Raw genomic sequence first — 20295 nt, 5'->3', positions numbered from 1 at the left:
CGCGCCGCCGCTGTTCCTCGCCTCCCGGTCGCAGCCAATCGTCGCGCTCGGAGGCGCATCCGGCTCCGCTTCCCGCCAATCAGCCGCGGGGGGCTCGGTGACTTCACTTTAACCGCCACCAATCGCGTCGCTCCCTGTCGGAGAGCCAATCAAAAGTCCGCGTGCCTCTACCTGCGTCGACGCTTGACCAATACCCTTCGCCGTCCTCACTGCGACCAATCGGAGCGCCGTCCGCGGCGCCCAATCCGGGCGGGGCAGAGCCCCGGGGGGCGTGAGGAAGGGACCAATGGGAGCTCGAGCAGGCCGGATTCTGCTCAACAGCTTGTTATTGGGCTCGGCGCTGCCCGGCCGCTGCCAGTCCGGGCGGGCGGGCCGGGGGGGGCGGAGCGGGGCCGCGCTCAGCGCCGCCGCTCACGGGTAGGGGGGGCGGGGGGGGGCGGTGTCGGCGTCGTCGCGGCGGGGCCGAGCCGAGCCGAGCCGAGCCGGGCAGAGCCGAGCCGAGCCGAGCCAAACCGAGCCGAGCTGAGGCGGGCGCTGCCCACTTCGCTCCCACTTTCCAGGTACGGAGCGAAACCGGGGCGGGCGGGCGGGCACAACTCCACCGCTCCGTCCCCATAGAGAGAGAGAGGGAGGGAGGGAGGGGGGGGCTCGGAGGTGGGGGCCGCCCGTTGCTGCCCCCCCCCCACAAGGATCCCGAAGCTTGGAGGCGGCGGCGCCCAAACTTGGGAGGGGCGGGGAAGGCGGCGGCGGGGCCCCGGGTCCCCCCCGGTTCCCCCTCGGTCCCCCCCGGTTCCCCCCCCCACAGCCTCCCCGTGCGGTTCCGGGAGCGGGAGCAATGGCGCCGTGACACACCGAGCGGCCCCGGGACGCTTTTTTCCCCCTTTTTTTCCCCTTTTTTTTTTCCCCCGCCGCCCCCTCACGGGCAGCCCCCCCGCCCCTCAGCCGCTCTCGTTGTCTTGCAGCCCTTCCCCTGGCCGCGGCCGAGAGGAGTCCCGGAGCTGGAAGCCCTCACGTAACGGCCGAAGATGAAGGTGAGCTGCCTCACGGGCTCCCTCCTCCTCCTCCTCCTCCTCCTCTGGAGGTTTTCGCTTCGCTTCTGCCTCTCTCGCCGAGCTGAGGAGGGAGCCCCGAGCTGAGGGTCCGCACCGTGCCTCAGAGTTGTTGTCCTTCGGGCTCCTGCCTCGAAACGCTTCCTGTAGCAGCAGCCGCTGCTGTTGCAAGTTCGCAAAACCACAGCTTTTGTCCTCTCTTCTGCTGTTGCCGGTGTTTTTTTTTTTTTTCTCATCCTACGTAGCCTTAACTTAACAGGATAACTCGCAAAAAGAGGGAAAAAACTTTTCCTGGCTTCCGAGTTTCAGAAATAATAGCAATTAGACAACAACAACAAAGCAGCGTCTTAATATTCCACGCTGATTTCCTGTCTCGGTGGACGTGTTCAGCACGGGGGTTTTGTCCTTGCCGATCTGTTGCTACAAGCACCGTAAAGCGAAACGTTAAGTAATAAACCCAGATTAAGACAAAAAAAAAACACATTGACAAATATTCCTCTCAAAACGCAGAAGCGGCTGAACTTTCATAAAGGCGTCTAAAAGGAAAAAGAATAACAGCTAACAACTGTTTGAAAGAGCAGAGCGAATTTCTCTAGAGGCCTCCTTTTAGTCCACAGGAGGAAAAAAAAAGTCCTATATATAGAATGGTACAGACTTAATTGTAGGTATTGGGATGATAACAGTCTCAAATGCTTTAAATAATCTGTGTCGTTGAATTGCTTATAGCTGAGAAAAGTGCAGCTATCTTTTGTACTGCAGGTCTGCAGCTGAAGTATTTTCCTTTTGTATGTTGTACGAGAGTAACTTGAATTAATTGTCATTCTTATACATTATTACCCTGTTTTTTAAGAAGATGTTTGAAATACCAATTTAAAAGTCTCAAAGATATTTTTAGGAGAGTTATTAGGCTGACAGATTCACGGGTCGGCGACACTATGTGAAACAAAACTTCCTGTAACTTGTTTGTTTGTTGTTTTTTGTTGTTTTCTTTTAATTATTATGGGAAGAGCAGCCTGATTGCTGACGTTGTTTATCACTTAAGGATCAATAAGTCTCAAAGTTGAGATGAAAAATCAAATATCTGGTGCTATAGCTGTAAAAATAATTAAGAGCTAAACTTTCTTCCTATTTTTTGTTTCTTAATAGGCAGCGGATGAGCCTGCCTACCTGACAGTGGGAACTGATGTCAGTGCCAAGTACCGTGGTGCCTTCTGTGAGGCAAAGATTAAGACAGTGAAAAGGCTTGTGAAAGTCAAGGTAGTATGCTGTGCTTCTTGGTGGTGTTATTAAAACACTGTGTTGAAAGGGTTATTAGAAAAGATCAAAATCCTGAAGATTAGGAAATGTTCATCAATCTAGTATATGAATTTTAAGAACACTTAAATGCTGGTGCAGTTATGATTTTCATGTGTTGTTTTTTTTTTCCTTTTGTTTTTTTGTTTGTTTGTTTGTTTCCAAATTTTTGAGCTCACTCCTGTTTCAGCAGGAACGGGCTTAGAAATTACCTATTTGTGCTACTTACTTCCTGATCACGGTTGTCTTCTGTTTTGAATGCATCAGTTTCACAGCAATCAGTTTTGATGTTACGAATAGAGGCTTATGGCTTTACATGTGTAATGAGAGACAGAGCAGACTCTTCAGAAGCAAAAATTACATTTCCTTCCAGCTGACATTGTCAGTTTTACTTAAGAGACAATGCCAAAATAAATCAAGGTTAGAATGAAAAATATGGCAATGGTTAGTGTTTTAGGTCAGGTTTTAGAAGTGTTCAGGATGATACTTTGTTAGCTTTGAGCACCTTGCTACCGCCTTTGAAGTAGTTTCCTTTAGCTGTAGCTGAGCTCCTATGCCAGTCTAGAACTGGCACTTAGTACTCATTTACATTTACAGGTCTTATGCCAAAACAACCAAAACAGAAAGTCATTATTTTGATGTTGTAGTACTATTGTTAATGCTAATGTGGGAAAACAAGAATAAAACCTAGTTAAATAGAAGTTAAGGATGCAAAGTAAATATAGAAGTTGTGCTTGTACTTTGTTCTCTCAAATTCTTCCCACTTCGTACTTTCTAGTCTACTGTCCAGGATATGTAAATAAGGCACTAGCGACCCAATAAAACTTACCAAATAGAGTTGAAAGCTTTTTAGAACACATCTAAGTTTTCACGTGCTTTAATGCTTAGATCAAGTAGAACAAGCTATCAGTCTCTTCAGTTACATATATAGATCGTATCATTTTTTCTTCTTAAATCATGAAAAGAAGTCTAATTTTAAAAAAAACTATTCAGATATTTCAGTCTTTTCCCCTGTTCTTAATGAGTACTTCTAGAAATTTGCAATGTTCTTTGAAATCGGTGTTAACGAGATGCTCTGTAGGAAGCAATGTGTTCCCCTTCCTTGTGTGATATCCTTGATTTTTGTATCTATTTCTTTGATCTGAGCATTTAGACTGTTCATGGGTGTGAGTTTCTTTTACTCTATAGCTTTTAAAGTATTTAATATGCTTTATTGCTCCATGGAAAGACTTGTAAGTATAGGACTTGGTGGAAATTCTTGTCACTGTATCTCAGTTGTAAAATAACAATTGAAGTTTTAGCAAGCTAAGCCTGATATTGTAATTAAGAGTGTGTGGGCACACCCCGGCGTACTTCCCAAGTCCAAACAGTCCAGCAGTCTCTTCCTGAGTAGCAGAACTACCTGTATTTATCTCAGTGCTGATAAAAAAAAAAAAAAAAAAAAAAAAAAAGTAAAAACGGCATGAGCTGTGTTATTGTTTGGAATTCATATTACTACAAACTGCATGTTAGTATGCAGCTGCCATGTAGCCTGTGGTTGAATGATGAGGGAGCTATAAAACTGGGCATCTTTATAGGTAGAAAGGAAGTTCCTTGAATTTTTGGATCCTGAAAAGAAGTAGGAATTTTTGATTAAAACATGTTTGACACTTAAGTAGCTCTTTTTGCTGCAGAAAAGGGCAGAGAAGCAGTTAATAACAATTACCATTAAATATTTGTCTTTAATGTTTCTAAATCCAAGTCTCTGCAAACTTAGGGATTCAAATTGCATAGGCTTATGCTCATTCTGTGTCATCAGTGTTACTCTCTCAAAACACAGGATTTTAAATCAAAAAACATGCCTTACTTGCAGTGTAGCTGATCCTTATTTTAATTATACTTTTACTGGTTCACATCTTTACCATAGAAACTTTCTCTTGTTTGAGATAGCAGAGGTGGTGGTATTGTGGTCAGTTCAAAGATTTTTTTTTTATTTTTGATATGTTTTAATATAGAGAGCTTTGTATTTTGGTTGCAGTTCAGTACTCAAACAATGTGTTGTTAATGAAGTGCTACAATTAGAGAGAGAGAAAAAGCCCATTAATCTTGTGGCCTGCAGACCCGGTTCCAGGTATACCCTGGATTGCATTGATATTCAAACTTGCATCAAAAACTTGATACACCTGGTGTTTGATTTTCTTGAATTATGATGTTTCAAGTTGAGTGTTAAGTGTGATACTTGGGGCTTCCTGTGAGTAAAATCAGCCACGCCAAAGGTTTTGCGTTCAATAATGTTTGAGTACGTTTGATTGATAAAGATCTTATTTTCCTAATTATTATTACCCTTTCATTTGCTTCTTATCTACCATTAAAAATAAGATACGTATTAAAAAGTTTATGGATATCTTTCAGGTGGTTCTGAAGGGGGATAACTCAACTCAGTTAGTGCAAGATGATCAAGTGAAAGGACCTCTAAGAGTATGTATACTGCATGCCTTTTTTTTTTTTCTTAATCAACGAAGTTGATTCGTAAAATTGAAAGTTTTGATGGTGTTTATCTGGGTACCTGATCTACAGAATTGAAATCAACAGGAGGTGGCCCACTACTTTCAATCAGATTGATTCTGAACTGTTAGCATCAACTCTGATAATGTTTGGAGGCTGTTAACGCTTCTTTGTAGAATATTTCATACGCAAACAGTATCACACAGGCTGTTTTTTCTAAACTTCTGGTAAGTAATGGAGATCTTGATTCCATGAAGCTGAATTCAAGCCTGCTAGATAATAGTAAATAGGATTGTTCTAAAAGCGTTTTTAAAGTAGTTAATGTATTTTATATAAAAAATACATGTTGATGTGTATTCTTATGATACCAAACAGTTTTCTACCAGAACAGCTATATTATAGAGCAGCGACTGCATGTAGAGCTCCTTATAGATCACCTTTTTTGTATTTTTCTTTGTAGCTAATGCAAGAACACTAACACATGTTGTAGGCTGATCCTTAGATTCTGATCTAGCTGATGGTACAACAGTGAATAAACATGTTTGAATTTAGAGAGAACGGTATAAGTGTTTTAAACTATAAAAATCAGTGATGATTGTATGCACATCAATAATAAAGTACCAGTTACTTTGATTGAATAGTTGAATATTTATTTCCAATTAGCTTTCTATTATATCTTGAAAGTCACGCTGAAAGTAGATGTTCCAAGTTCCTTACTGCTTTACTGTCTACTTAGAGTTCAGCTTTTATGCCTAGGAACCTTTGTTCCTACCAGCCATATGACTACATTTCACAGAGTAACATACAGCTAAAATGCATCTTAAACAAACAAACCAGCTTAGTGGAAGAATTCATGCTTACATGAGTTTTACCTCCATTATTTGAGTTAGAGATTATACGTAACCTTGAGATACTCCTTTCTGCAGGTCGGTGCAATGGTTGAAACAAAAATGCCTGACGGATCCTTCCAAGAAGCTGTTATCAGCAAGTTGACAGATGCGAGTTGGTATACTGTAGGTGAGTAGCCACATGTTTTCATTTATGGCCTCTAATCTTTGAACAATGTATTTCTAATTATAGATAATAATGTAAGTAATTATATCTTGTGTCGTAAAAGCTGAGATTTTGGAAGGGACTTTGTCTTCCAGGTCTTGTTGTGCTTTTCCTTTTAAAATAGAATAGTAATTATTTGATGGGGAAGGAGGCTGTTGCAGAGATAATTGCAGAGCTCAGCAGTCAAGTGCTATTTGGCACAATGTCTGTATACTGAAGCTGGTTTCACTCACTAGAATTTGAGAGAGTTTTTGCAGATTTTAAGACATAAATGTAAAAAATCCAGTTCTAGCTGAAAACTCGTGACATGTAATAGATGACTGACATGCAAGCATTCTTTCACTGGATGCAATCTCATAAACGTGAAAAACATTAGTACTACCAGTAGCTTCTATGTGTTCTGAAGGGATTTCTCCATTTTGTGTAGAGTTGAGGGTCACGTTTTGTACGAAAAAAACAGAAGAAAGGATTTTTATTTTCTTTTAAGGAATTGCCTTTAATAGAAAAGTGACGACATTCTTTTTTAACTTGAAATTAACCATTGGTTTAAATCATTAACAAGTAATGAGTATATCTAAAGTAAAATAGAAAACAGCGTTGCCTTTTGTGCTGAATGCTCATGCGTTTCTCAGTTATGGAAACAAACCTCCAGAATGCCTGGTCCGTGAAATTTCAAAATTGAATGTGGATTTATTGCAAGAGAAACTTCATTATTTTCCATAATTAGAATTGTTCGTTACGATATCTAGATTTTTCTGCAATAGCTTTAAAAGTAGAAAGACAACAGCCAGCAGCACTCAAGTAATAATCCTAGATAAGCAAGTATTTAAAACCCCAGTAATTGAATCAAATAGTTTTGGAAGTACCCGGCTGAGAGGAAACACTGTACATTCTAATTTTGTCCACAGCTTTTGAGATAGGTACTTGTAAATTTAAATTGGTATTTGTTTCTTCTTACTAGCTGCGTTATATATAGAATGTATTCAGGTTTTACTTTATATTCTTCAGTACCCTGCTGAGGCATCCCATACAGCATGACGTGTTGATTATTTTGATTCAGTAGCCTTTTTTTTTTTTTCCTTAAGTTAGAAGGCAGGTATTTTCAGTAGTCCAACTTTTCCATTGCAGTAGGCGAGACTACATAGTCTGATGGGATCAGGATAAGACTCACAATATCAATAGAAGTAATTCGGAAGGATTTATCGCAACGTGATTATTATTATTGCACACTTTAAATGTAAGCCAGTCCACTTATCAGTTGACAAAACCCCACTGCTCTTTGCATATTCATATCATCATATGTCATTATCTCAAATATCAGGAAGCACTTCTTTACTGTGCAGGTGACAGAGCACTGGCACAGGTTGCTTAGAGAGGTTGTGGAATCTCCTCCTTGGAGATCTTCAAAAGCCTCCTGGATGTGGGGTCCTGGGAACCCATTCTTTGGGTGGCCCTGTTTGAGCACAGGGTGGGACCAGAAGACCTCCAGAGGTCCCAGCCAACCTCAGCCATGCTGTGATTCTGTAAATTTCCTTCAACTATATACCACTGCTATAAAATTCTAGATTTAGCTTTAAAATTGTAGTGTGTGTCAGGTCAGGGGGAAAAGGCAGGCTTATTTTGGAGTGCAGTTTTTAAACCTGATTGGCCTTGCCCTATGATGTAACATACTTGGTGAAGAACATTGGACCTTTTCTGTGCAAGTCTGAGACTTTTGCCATGCAGGTGCAGAAGAGATAAGAAACACCTTTCTTGCACTAATACTTCTATGGTTAATGAATTAGCATTTCCGTTTTGAAAACTTTCCTTATTTTAGTTTTTGATAGTTGTTTTTTTTCCTAAATCTGAATTTGACCTGGAAAATTTAAATCAGTAAACCAACCACATTCCCACTTCAGTGATTAAAAATTATTTTTTAATTGATTTAAGAAGTCAGATAAATTTAATTATTTTTCATTTGACAGGTGAATTTCAAATCCCCTGTTTTGGGGGATGGGTTTTTGTCTGTTTCCTTTTTTCTTTTGAGCAGAACGCTTCTGTCAAAAATCTTTACTTGATGAGTGGATAATTTGAAGTGTGAATACATATTTTGCCTTGTTTTAGTGGATTGTTGTTTAGATTTAACAAGTTTTTGAACACTCTACAATAACAGATAAATCATGCATGTCGTGATTTTTACCTTATACATTTATTAACTGCAGTTCCTCGGAAACTCAAAAGCACGGCTTGATTTATTATCCTTTTTTTTTCCGCTGGAGAAATATCTTTTGACAGCTAGAATAGAGAAAATAAGGTCTTATGTTTTCCATATGCAAATGTATTAAGACTGCTAGGACTTTGTCAAAATTTGGAACTGTTAGGAGTGGAAGGGGATTTAAGTAATTCTATGGTAAGTTAACATGCAGTACTGTAATATGGCACATAGAGCACATATACCTTTGACTATAAAAATACAATTGTAACACACTGGAATTGTATTTAGATGTTAAGAACATTTTTATGAGCAGTATGTGGTTGCAGGTTTATAGGTATTAAAAGCCGAGGTAATGTCCAGATGAAGCAGTTTATGAAGTTTGTATCTTAATAACGTGGTTACTTGAACTTTTAAAGTTGGGGAAATGCTCTAGCTTGAGTACGGAAACATTGAGGTGTGAAAAATGAGCCTTATTTTTAGGCTGTTTCTCCCATTGTATCCTTGTAGAAAGCTTTGGATAGATATTGAGTGTGTGTTTATGTTGCTGTCAAGTAAACAGAGTTGAATTGGTTCCTTCTTAATAGATGGTGGCCATACTACTTGGCAGTCTTATTGACTGATTCAGTCAAAGCTAAAAGCTGAAAGGAAGTGGATTAAACAGCTTTTCCAGTTCGAGAATGTTTTCTTGAATGTGGTCAGGCTTGAGTTGGAAAGCACAAGGGAAAGCTTGCTTTTAAGTAGCGCTTTTCCTGTGCTATTTATTTTCTGTTTTATGTAGCATCTTGTTCGCAGTGATTTAAAAGTAGTCTGATGAGGATAGAGAAATCAGTAATAAATACTCGTTAATAAATAAATAAATAATTTGCTGTGGTCGGCTACTTTGTCACCAATAACAACAGAGACACAATGTCGATAAGTCTATTTTAACTGTAGATCTCCTGTCTATTACTAGTGTTCTGTCCAAAATACATCAACGTTTTCTTTCCTTGCTAGCTGCCGTGGAATTATTTCACCTCTTATTGCATAGTAATGGTGTTTCTGTAGCCATTTAGTCACTGAAGTTTTCAACTGTGATGTGGAAATACCTTCAAAAGTCAGCTCTTTAAGAGCTTAAGCAGGTAAAGAAGTATAAGCAGGTAGAGGAACAAAAGCTTTTTGGAGTGAAAGTTTAGCAATGTCTGGAGAACTCCATCACACGTCTCTGCCCTCTCGTCTGCTCAACAGAATGTAAAGAGGGATGACACTAATAGCAGTTTAAGTTCTGTGAGCAACAAATGGCTTGGTTGGATGTTTTAATCTTTTCAAACTTAATTATTTTAAATGAACTTACTTAAAAAATTTGAAGTGCTGCCTTGATGCTTTTGAAGTGCTGAATATTTTACTAGGTGATAATTATACAGCATTAGAACAGTCCATCAGATCTGTTTTCAGTGGAGCCATGTTAGATTGTACGCTCAGCAAGCAGTAATTCAACCTGATTCTCTGTTAAATTGTAAAATGCTGCAAGTAAATACTGCAATAATGTCTGAAATAACTTTTAAAAAAAAAAAAAAAAAAAAAAGGAAAGAAAGAAAATGGGCCACACCTAACATAGTACATGGTTATATTTTCCATCCGTAACCTTCTCTGGAATCTTAGAATTGTTACCATAATTTCAGAAAACAGAAACCCCTGTGTATATGTTCTTTAAGGAAGTACTTTTATAAAACTTTTCAGAGGGGAAAGCAATGTGGTTTTTATATAAAAGTACAAAACAGTATTTTCAGGAAGCATCTGAAGAGCTGCTGTTAAATCAACCCTTTTTTTCTTGTCTCATCAAAACAAGTATCATCTTTCTTTTGACAAGGCTAAGGCCAGCAACGTGCGTGTGCTTAGATCTGTTGTTGAGGATGTGTAATTTAACCATACCTGCAACTTTAAATGGAAGTAAAAAAAACAGACCAAATACATTGTATACGTACAAGCCTTGTGCCTTGTCTTTTGAGAGACAAAGGCATGGAAAAGTTCTTCTGAAGAAAGAGAAAAGGTGTAGCTAACTATTATTTTTCCCTTGAAATGAAAGGGAAATAGGAAATTAAAAATATTGAGGGGTATTTGCAGTTTCTAGCAGACCTTGCTGTCCACAGTAGGGCTTATACGTCAGAGTGCAAGAGAACACGATTTTTTTTTGTCTTTGAGAACTATGGTTTTCAGGCTTTCATGTATGATGTCTTTTTTTGTTTTAAAATTAACCTGAAATGACAGAATATTTTATTATAAATAGTAAATCATTTCTCTCGTTCTTTTCAATGCCCCATGAGAGGAAAAGCCAAAAGGGTTTTCCTCTTTGGCTTTGGTTCTGTATTGTACATCACCACAACCCAGCTTTGGCTGTGCTGTGGGCTGGGCACCGCTTCTGAGACCTCCACGAGCCCTCAGCTCCTCCTGCTGCCGCTCTCCAGGCTCCTGTGGTGGTGGTGGTGGCTTCCTCCTGGCCTGTGGTCGCTGCAGGGTTCGCAGGGAATGCTGTCGGCTGAGTGAGTGTGCTGGGAGGAGTTTTGGGCACCTGATGCTCGTCCTTGTGCAAGCGAGGTGTGGGGTGGCACGAGTTGCTGGGGAAATGAAGCACAGCGTGAGCCACAGGCTGTGTCACCCAGGGGTATCACACTTAGGAGGGCAGGTGACGGAGATGACAGGTGCTAAATATGTTCTGTGGGTTTTTAAAATTCCAGTTGACAGATCTGAAAATGTTTTTCATAAAATGAACTGTGATGTCCCAGGACTTTCAGTAGCAGGAGTAACAGGAGCTATCTGTCTGTCGTATTTTCCTCACCTGTTCTTGAGTGGGGATATTTCTGCTTAAATGAAAAATTCACTTGGTCCTGTCTCCACTACAACTTGAAGCTCCTAACTTCCCTAATTCCTTTATGAAGGATTAGAAAAGCTCTCAGAGCCACGACAGACAGTTGATTTTATCCCTGCCAGTTTGTCTTTTTGTAACATCAACAGCACAGCACGCTTCTCGTAGTATGTGCGCGGCGCTGGTCGTGTTTGTGTGGCTGGTTCGACCAGTTTGCCTTCCCTGCATCCTGTTGAGTACTACATCCCAGAAGCATCACTTCATCCTCTGGCTGTGTGTGTGTCATCCCGGAATCCTAAATGACGAGTGTGGCAGGGGAACTGTCCGGTTGTCCCCACCTAGCCGGTGCTCTGGACTTCCCTCACCTCCCGTGAGTTTACTCTTTTTATCTCCAAAATGTTGCTTGGGTGGATTTGGAAGAAATCCCATATTTACCTGGATATGGGGCATATCATGGATTATGGGCACATAGAAAACTGCGTTCCTTGCTTTCTGAAGAAGCTGAAAGAAGAATAGCAGCACCACGTTTTGTACTCAGGCATGTTCAGGAGGTAGATTTTTTCAAAATCTCTTTCTATGTTACAATAGTAAGATTACTGTAACATCTCAGGAAATAAGAAACAGTTTCAGGCAGTAGGCTTTTGTGAGGACATAGTTTTATATGAGTGCTCTCCAAGTTCGTTCTTCGGTGTGTTCAGTCATTTCTATACATTTCTGCAAACAAACTGAAGCTCATTTAAAATAGTTTTCTTTAAAAAAAAAAAAAACAACAAACAAAACACTGAATTCTGTAGTCTCTACGGTAGCACAACACTCTGCAGCGTCTTGTTACAAAGATGAATCATTGATTAGCGTAATCCCTGGCTCCAAGGTCATTCAACAAGTATTGCCTGAATCCTGGAACTTCCTATATTGTTTCGACAGTTGAAAAACAAAAACTACAAAGCTTTCAAAGGTTTATGGATGCATTCATGGATAGCATCTCTGGTAGCTCACAAAGTATTATTTTGTCATTGTTAAAAATAACCAAGTGTGCACAGCGACACAGGAACAATTTCCACTTGTTGGTGTGCATCTTTGTTGTCTTGGGAGACTTAAAGATTTTTCAGTGGGAGGGGGGAAACGAGATAAAAGTACTTGCTATGCTGTATAGAACCTCTCCTCCTTTGGGCAACAACAGTACCAGAACTTGTTGGATTTGAAGTCAGCAAGCAGATGCAGCCTTGAGGGTTGTTCTCCATATTCTCTCGTCTATTACAAGACTGCCTTGTTCTGGTAAGAGTGATCACTCTATGTACGAGTAATATTGTAACTCTTATGAGGATGTTATCACTAGTCTCCTGCTTTGTTCTGCTTTTTCTCTCTCTTTAAGTAAATGAGAACAGATGTTGAGACAGTATCTTTGTGAGAAAAAGATTAATATTATTTTTGTTAATGGCATATGTAGGCACATACAGGCCTTCTACAGAGCTCGTCCAGAGGGTGTGGAAAGTTGCACTTTAAAGCATTTTGGAGGTACTCAGTTTTTAATCAACTGAGAAATATTCATCCTGGTACTTCCCATATTGTTTGCACGCTTGAAAAACAAAAAGCTACAAAGCTTTCACGGGGTTGTGGATGCCTTCATGGGTAGCATCTCAGATAGCTCACAAATTACTAGCACTTTGGAAGTATTGCATTGATTCTCAGTGGAGAGTTTCATTACTCTGTCACAGCTTTGGCTTGCCTAGGCTTCCACAAGTAGAAAAAAAAAAAAAGATTGCTGTTCATTTCCTGTTGTTATTGACAAGGATGCAGTGAAAGTTTGCATTTTCCATTTTGTTTCCCTGTTTACATGTTCTATATGGAGCATATTCAACTCCACATAGGGCATCTTGGGAATGGAACTAGAACAAACGTTATAACAGAGACAGTTTCTCCAGGCCGTGCTGCTTAGTCATCTTTTTTTTTCCTTCTGTCGGAGCTCTTCATTAAATAACACATATTGGAAGAAAGGCCTCTATCCAGCTTCACCTCCTGTCATTTCTACTTTGTTAGACTGACTCTTCAGTAGCAGGCTTAGGTTCCTGCTCGTGCTTGTCGTTCTCTCTCCAGACGTATCTGCTGCTGCACCCCATCACCACAAGTACGTGCCCACTGAGGTTAGGCAACAGTGGTACGTAAAGGGCTTCTGCTTTTTCTGACTTGCTTCTTTGGAAGGACAGGACTGTAAGTTCCTCTTCTACGATAAATAAGGCCCTGTAAACACGTCCTCTGATGACTACATTACATGTGTATGGAGAGATACCTCCCTGTCTTCCATCCCCATTTCTTTCCTTCCTTTACACAACTGATTCTGTTCAGTAAAGTCTTCCTTAGGGAGTACAAGTTGTAGAATTTCAGAGAATTTGGAGTTACAACAACAACTTGTTTGGGAAATGAAAAAGCAGTAATACTAATACAATTAATTGTATTATTATACAATATACATATTGTATAATAGATTATATATATTGTACAATATATATAATTATACAATTAATACAGGTTGTTCAACATTAATTTATCAATTTTATAATTTGTCTTTGTTAGTACTAAGCATTTTAACTAGAGTTAAGCACTTTTACTTCTGGGTGTGGTTAACAGTGGAAGGAATTTGCAGCTTATACCATATCCTGAGTGCATTAAGTTCTACCATGACTGCTGTCAGACTGTCAACGTACTGAATAGCCAAAACCACTCTGCTGTCTCACCTATTCATGAAATCCCTAATATACCATCTTGTCTGTTGAAAAGACAAGCCCCTCGGACTTGCTTTAAAATGTCGTGCAAAGGGTGGCAGCAATATGAGCAGCACATCTTGCGAAGTAGAGTTTTCATAAATAGCAAATGAGATGGAAACCACAAGGCCTTTACTTAGTTTTGGAAAGGTGTATATATATTAAAGGTGCTAACAACATCGACATGGTTCTGGTTACCTTTTAAGTAAGACTTAAATACTTTTCGCTGAAAGGGAGTGAAGTTTAAAGTAGCTACAATTACAAAATATTTTGTTTATCGCAGTTAATTTGTGAGACTTGTTTTGCCTCACTTTAGAAATGCAACTAAATGATATTTTGATGTTGTTTTTTTTTTTTTAGAAAAATCATCCCATCCTTCCTCTGTTGACATCATATAAAACACGATGGCTAATTTCGCTAAGGAAATTTTTGCCTCTTTATGCTTTTCTATAATGTACGTTGTTGTTCTGCAAGGATATTGCCTTCCTCTGAGTTGTCCAACTATGCTATCAGCTGCAAATGCTGTTGCGTATGTCCACAACAGAAATTGCTGTAGAAATTTCTTAGGTATCAAAGAAAATCTTGTCTGGTCAAAGAAAGTTTCCTTTTGTCCTTGAAGCAATTAATAAGCATGGCTTTGAAACATGAAAAATAGTAGTGCCCTCTCATGCCTTTTCCTTGTTTTTGAAAATTGTTCCAGTTTATGAAAGGTTTGCTTGATTTCTTCGTATACTATACTAGTTTTAATTAAATAGAGCTTCTGGAAGTGGGGAGAAACTAGGCGGATTTTTTTTTTTTTTCTTCGCTGTCATGTATCAGTCTCTGTTTGCGGTTTCCAATAAAGTAACTTGTTTCTAATCCCCAGACTTTTGTCCCCTAAAATTTCTGAAAATTTATGAGTCCTTTGACTGAAGTTCAGAATGTGTTTGGTAAAGGATAATGATAATCTGCTTTTCAACCTCTTTAGACCAATGAGAAATGCCAAGCACTGCAGGGTCCATAAAATATTTTTGAGGGGAAGGCCTCGTTTTGTTTTCCCTTTTAGTGCAAAGTGTATCGGCGGTGGTTTCCTGAAGCTGTAAACCAAACTAGAGGATTTTGAGAGTAGTGTATTGACACTTGGTTGACAGGTCTTCATGGTTGCTTAATTTTAAAGTTTTTGAAAAGATTATTGACTAGTATAGCTAATTAGGCTTATAGCTATCTGTTGTTATTTTTAAATATTAGCGTTTTGGAGGGGGAAAAGTTAATTGCTTCATGTTTACTATTTTATGGTTGAAGCCATTAAGATTATTTGGTAGTGGAACATGGCACAGCAGTATCTCTACTCCGAAGAGGTAGGAACCTTGAAGCTAAGATAAGCTGTAAGTGTAACCGAATCTGTACTCACACCTTTTTCTATAATTATTACTGTAGCATTATTCCAGTGTAAGGGTTTAATCTAAGATTATGAGAAAGTGGCTATTCTATTAATTTTTTTGACAAATTGTTTTTCTTGCTGTAACCGAACTGTTCCTGCTAACAATACCTGTGTATTCCATATTCCTGCTAGACCATGGTTTTTCTTTTTTTTCTTTTTTTCTTTTTTTTTTTTTTTAGTGGAAGTAAGTCAAAGTTATTGTATTGATAAACACAACAATCTTTAAAACTTTACTTTTTTTCAAAAAAAGGTTCACTACTGAACAAAGCATGTTTCGAGTAGTTTAAATATAGAATTGTATTCCGCACTTTGACCCGGACAAATAAACTTTTACCTTACTGAAATGGCAGACTGCAGCCACCTGGTCTCAGCTCTCCTTGTTTGTGTGGCTCAGACAGAGGGGTCTGAACCAGAACCGAGGGATGTAGGACTGCCAAAATACCTTGTGCATCTTAAAATACAAACTCTTTCTGTGACTTACTTTAGTTAGAAGGAATATCATTGCTGACTAAAGATTGCAGGTACCGAACCATTTAAAAATCTTTAAAATAATATTTTGGGATAGAGGTGGAGGGAATGGGGGGACTATTATATTTTCTTCTCTTAAAGGAAATCTTTGTGAAAATGTTTTATTTAAACCTACTAAAGAGTAGACATTTCTTGGCCAAAGCTTGTAATAAACTCATTGTATCCTAGACTTCTTCAGCTGAACATTATAAATTGATGGAACTTCCTTTTGACTTATCCTTATCTGTTAAAACTCATGTTTGTCTGACTTTTCTTTCTGTATTCCTTCTAAATCGGTCAGACCTGCGGTTGCAAGTTTCTCGTACTCTCAGGCTGTTGGTAGCACATTACTGACAGTGTAGCAAAAACTGTCACACTTGTAATTCTTCTCATTGATTTGTCTTTTTGATGAGTTGTTTGTAGGAAGATAGATAATTCAAATGAAGAAGGTATGAAATAAATGGATAGATTAAGGAAGATTGTTAGATAATAGTAACTGTTGTGCAGCCAGTGGCTATGGTATGAAGAGGTGCAACGTATTGATAAGTAGGACGTCTAAATTAGACTGAGACTGTTGCCTCCAGAAGCCTTACTTTGAACTGACTTTGTGAAAATTGAACTTCTTTGTGAAAATGTTATATGTTCTGAGACTGAATCTTGAATACCACCCTTCCTTTTGTTTGTGAACCAAAGAAACATTAAAATGAAGGTCTTTGAAATCATGTTTTAGAGAATATTCTAAATTGTGACATAAATAGTAGCTGACTTGTTTTGTCAGCTTGGGAAAGAGATCTGATCATCATCTGCCGTTGTGTTTCCTTGACTTCATTCTAGTTTTTGATGATGGTGATGAAAGGACCTTGAGACGAACTTCATTATGCTTGAAGGGAGAAAGGCACTTTGCAGAAAGTGAGGTAAGGCGATGAACATACATTGAAGTAGTACAAGCTTGCTTTTTGATATAATAAGAAATGGCAAATTATTTTTTCTTTTTCCATGTAGACACTTGACCAGCTACCACTAACCAACCCAGAGCACTTTGGAACTCCAGTTATTGGGAAGAAATCCAATAGAGGAAGGAGATCTTCTATTCCTGTGTGAGTTTTGATAGTGCTCTGTTGCTTTCCTTTCTTTTGGAGTCCTTTGCTAAAACTGTAGTGGTACCATTGAAGCTGTAATGGTCTGAAAGCTGTATCGTGCAATCTGCATGCACAGGTTATGGACTTAATTCAGTTCATTTAGATGTGTTCATATCTTAGCAGTAACAGAGAATTGATGTTTTTTCCCTTGTAGTAGCCTTCAGAATGTTTATACTTCTTTCATATAATAGGAATTTTTTGTCAAGATACATAGGATTTTTTAACCTTCTTTATACTGCACAAAGTAGGAAAAAAGATGCTTTTAAATTTTAAGGGTAGAGACTATTTCTCTTTGTTTCATATCTATACACAATCAAACCTGATTCATGCCTCCAATTCCAACATCTGCTCTTGCAAAATGCTACTACTTGGAAAGATTTTCTACCAAATTCCTCTAAGATCACTTAATATTCAAGAATATTTCAAGCAATTTCAGCTCTTAAAATTATGTTTGTGAAGCTTTGCAGAAGAGCAAGTAAGATCTGGCTGTAAGCTGTATTTGCTCTCAAATGTGAACTTCAGTTGAAAACTTTAAAATACTGTGTGTTTTAATAATTCAGTACTGAAGATGAAAAGGAAGAAGAAAGTAGTGAAGAAGAGGATGAAGATAAAAGGCGTCTCAATGATGAATTGCTTGGCAAAGTTGTGACTGTGACTTGTAATTCTGAGAAGTCAGACTGGTATCCAGCATTGGTAAGTGATTTAAAGCATTGACATCTCTGATGTCATACTACTTAATTTATTTTATTTTTACAAGAATGACATCTGACTTGTTGCGTTGTTCTTATAGTGCTTTTCCTGGATAGGAAAGTTTGCAGAATTCACAACTTTCGTAGCAAAGTTGTGAATGCAGTCAGGCTAAGCTCTGCTGCTCGTATTCTCTAAAAATCTGAATATTCTGCAGTATCTGTGAACAGTAGGAGAGTAAAGATGATCATCTGTGTATAACTTACAGTTTAGTGGCTCTTAAGTCTTTCAAAACTGAACATAAAATGATTGGTATGCAAAGATATTTTTCTACTAAAAATAGAGTAACTTAGGACTTGTGCTCCCAGGCAGTTAAAGAGCAACTAGTTTTATGAGTTTTAAGTGCAGTGGAATTTTTATCTTTTCGTGTTTAATGATTGCCTTTTTCCTTAGACTTTCAGTTTAAGTATTAGTTCCTTTCATGCTTAAATTTATGTGAATCTCCAGTTTTTCTAGCTCTAGAGATTGACAGTCAAATAAAAATAGTAGTCAATGTAGGATACAGCTGTTCATTGCTATTACTAATATTAAATATATTTTGAATAATTTTGAGAGACTAGGCTTGTACTGTAAAGACAGACACTTTGCAGATTGTTTACAAGCACAAAAAAGTTTATAGATGTATATTAAAAGTTGATTTCTTTAGTAAACTTTTATTAGACAGCTTTAGTATTCAGTTTATTAGACAAGCTGAATATGCATCTTCTGTCATCCATCAGGGATGTGTTTATTTTAAATAAAAAGGTACTTGGAATATTAAACAGATAGGCAGGTTTTGTTCACTAGCTTTTACAGATTTCATTTACTTAATTGAGTAAACCATAGTCCTTTATTTTCAATCTTGTTTTCCTTAGCTGGAAAGGGCTTGGCTTATAGCCATCTTCCAACTTAGTTTAACATTTTAATCCCTACGTAAATCTAAGATCAAAAGGTAATGAACTAATCACTGGCTAGTTGTCTTCTTTTCCTTTAAAGAACATTACAGTGTAATGGAGGGTGAGTAGCTGACACTGCCTTAGCCAACTATACCACAGTTAAAAATGTGAAATGTGGTGGTGTTATAAGTGTTCTGGTTGCTGTATATCCCTTCACTAATGGCAGATTTTAACTTCACATGGTTCCAGCTAGGGATTAAGTTACTTAGAAGCTGTGTACCTGCTGTGTTCTTTGCTTGGTGAGAACCAGTAATGTCTTTTTGTGGTTTGGGGATGAATTTCTGCCGTGTTGGAATGAGGTGGCACAGCTTCCACGGAATCCTGGTAGATCAATCTGCATTTCATGGTTTTTGTCCATACATGGCCTAGAATAGAATGTAAACGTGTTTGTGGTAGTACAAATACTGCAAATGCATTTTTATCACATTTTTAGACATCTGGAGATGATACTGCTGTGAAACAATGAAATCTGTGCTGGTTAACATTATTCACACCTGAAAAAGAAAAAAAAGATACTTAGCTCTCAGTTTGAGTGCTAAAGATCAGACGCTGGTATAAAATAAGTGGGTTTGTGACTTTCCATTTTAAATAGATGCTTTAAACAGTTTTTATACAAACGGGAGAAAAAAGCTGAGTGCATGAACAGGATTCCATGATGTCACCCCTGTAGAGTACTTTTGGAGTTTACAACTGAAATAGTAAACTATTCTAGCTTGTACATGACAAGCAGAGTAAATAAATAGTTTGAGATAAACTGCTTCTTGAAATTTGTTATTGTTGGCTTTAGTAATGCATATTGAAGTATGTTTCTTTTCTCAGATATGGGAACTATGATAGAAGAAACAGGAAAACAGCTATTTTCCTGCTGTCATTCTTTTCAAGATAAGGTTTTTTGGTGTGTGTTTTTTTTTTTGCTTAAAAAAAGTGTTTTATTTGAAACTTCAGGTTGTATCTCCCAGCTGTAATGATGACGTCACTGTGAAAAAGGACCAGTGTTTAGTTCGATCCTTTGCAGATTCCAAATTGTAAGTAATAGCTAACTTTTATTAGACTTACCAATTTTTTATTTTTTTTTATAAGACATTCCTTTTGAAGATGTTAACATTTTTCCAAAATTTCCAAAAGGGTGCAATTTTATACGTTGTTGCTTGTAGACTGTTGCTGTTTCTTACTGAAAAGTGCAAGCAAATGGCTTACCACTTAAGGGCTAGAAGTATTGCATGTTTTGAGAAATATACCTGGTTAATGACTGATTTCAATTTAAGAGAATTGAAATACATTTTTTTTTGTTAACCCTTGTCATTCGTAGTCATTTCCAACTCATTTCTTCTATGTTCCCCATCTTACCCTTTACATTGCATTTGTATTACAGATTGGTACAGTTTTGGTGTCTTTAAAATCAACAAATTCAAAAAAACAGCTGTTAACATTAAGTGTTTCCCATTCTATAATGTATTTGCAAAGTGTGTGCTTTGGTTCTAACAATTAGTTATTACAACTTTACAGGCCCCTATTGTAGTAGTTTCAATATCTGATTGTCCTATTACCTTGAATGCCCAGATACACATTGCTATTTAAATGGAAAAAATCAAAAAGTGGTTAATCCATGATTTTTTTTTTAAAGAAGGGAATGTAAAGTAACTGTTTAATTAAAATGTTTATAGAATCTGCACCAAAAGTTTAGGGAAAAGAAAGAAAGGTCCTTTTAATCTTACCTTTCACGTTCCCTCTCCATCCACCCACCCCACCCTCCAAAAAAAAGGTGGGTGGAAGGAGGAGAGAAAGAGAGGGATGCATGTTACTTAAGGAATAACATATTCAAAAGAATACCAAATCTGTTTTTCAAAGCTGTTTCCCCTTATTTGTTGTCATCTTT

General features: G+C 38.2%; 1 protein-coding gene across 4 annotated transcripts in view; it reads left to right on the top strand.

Moving 5' to 3' along the window:
• Positions 1-428: 428 nt before the first annotated feature.
• Positions 429-20295, top strand: part of ARID4A (AT-rich interaction domain 4A) — a 47057-nt gene continuing 27190 nt past the window's right edge. For all 4 annotated transcript variants that reach the window (XM_084519975.1, XM_084519974.1, XM_084519973.1 and 1 more), the window contains exons 1-9: positions 429-560; positions 963-1031; positions 2196-2306; positions 4734-4799; positions 5753-5843; positions 16433-16512; positions 16601-16695; positions 17298-17430; positions 19365-19444. In XM_084519975.1, coding sequence (XP_084376101.1) covers positions 1026-1031; positions 2196-2306; positions 4734-4799; positions 5753-5843; positions 16433-16512; positions 16601-16695; positions 17298-17430; positions 19365-19444 — 662 coding nt within the window. In that variant the 5' untranslated portion in view covers positions 429-560; positions 963-1025. The remainder of the gene's footprint in view (positions 561-962; positions 1032-2195; positions 2307-4733; positions 4800-5752; positions 5844-16432; positions 16513-16600; positions 16696-17297; positions 17431-19364; positions 19445-20295) is intronic.

Source organism: Aythya ferina, assembly GCF_964211825.1.
Source record: "Aythya ferina genome assembly, chromosome: 5".
NCBI classification, from domain to species: domain Eukaryota; kingdom Metazoa; phylum Chordata; class Aves; order Anseriformes; family Anatidae; genus Aythya; species Aythya ferina.
Note: the sequence above shows the minus strand (reverse complement) of the source record. Positions and strands in the feature narration are given on the sequence as shown.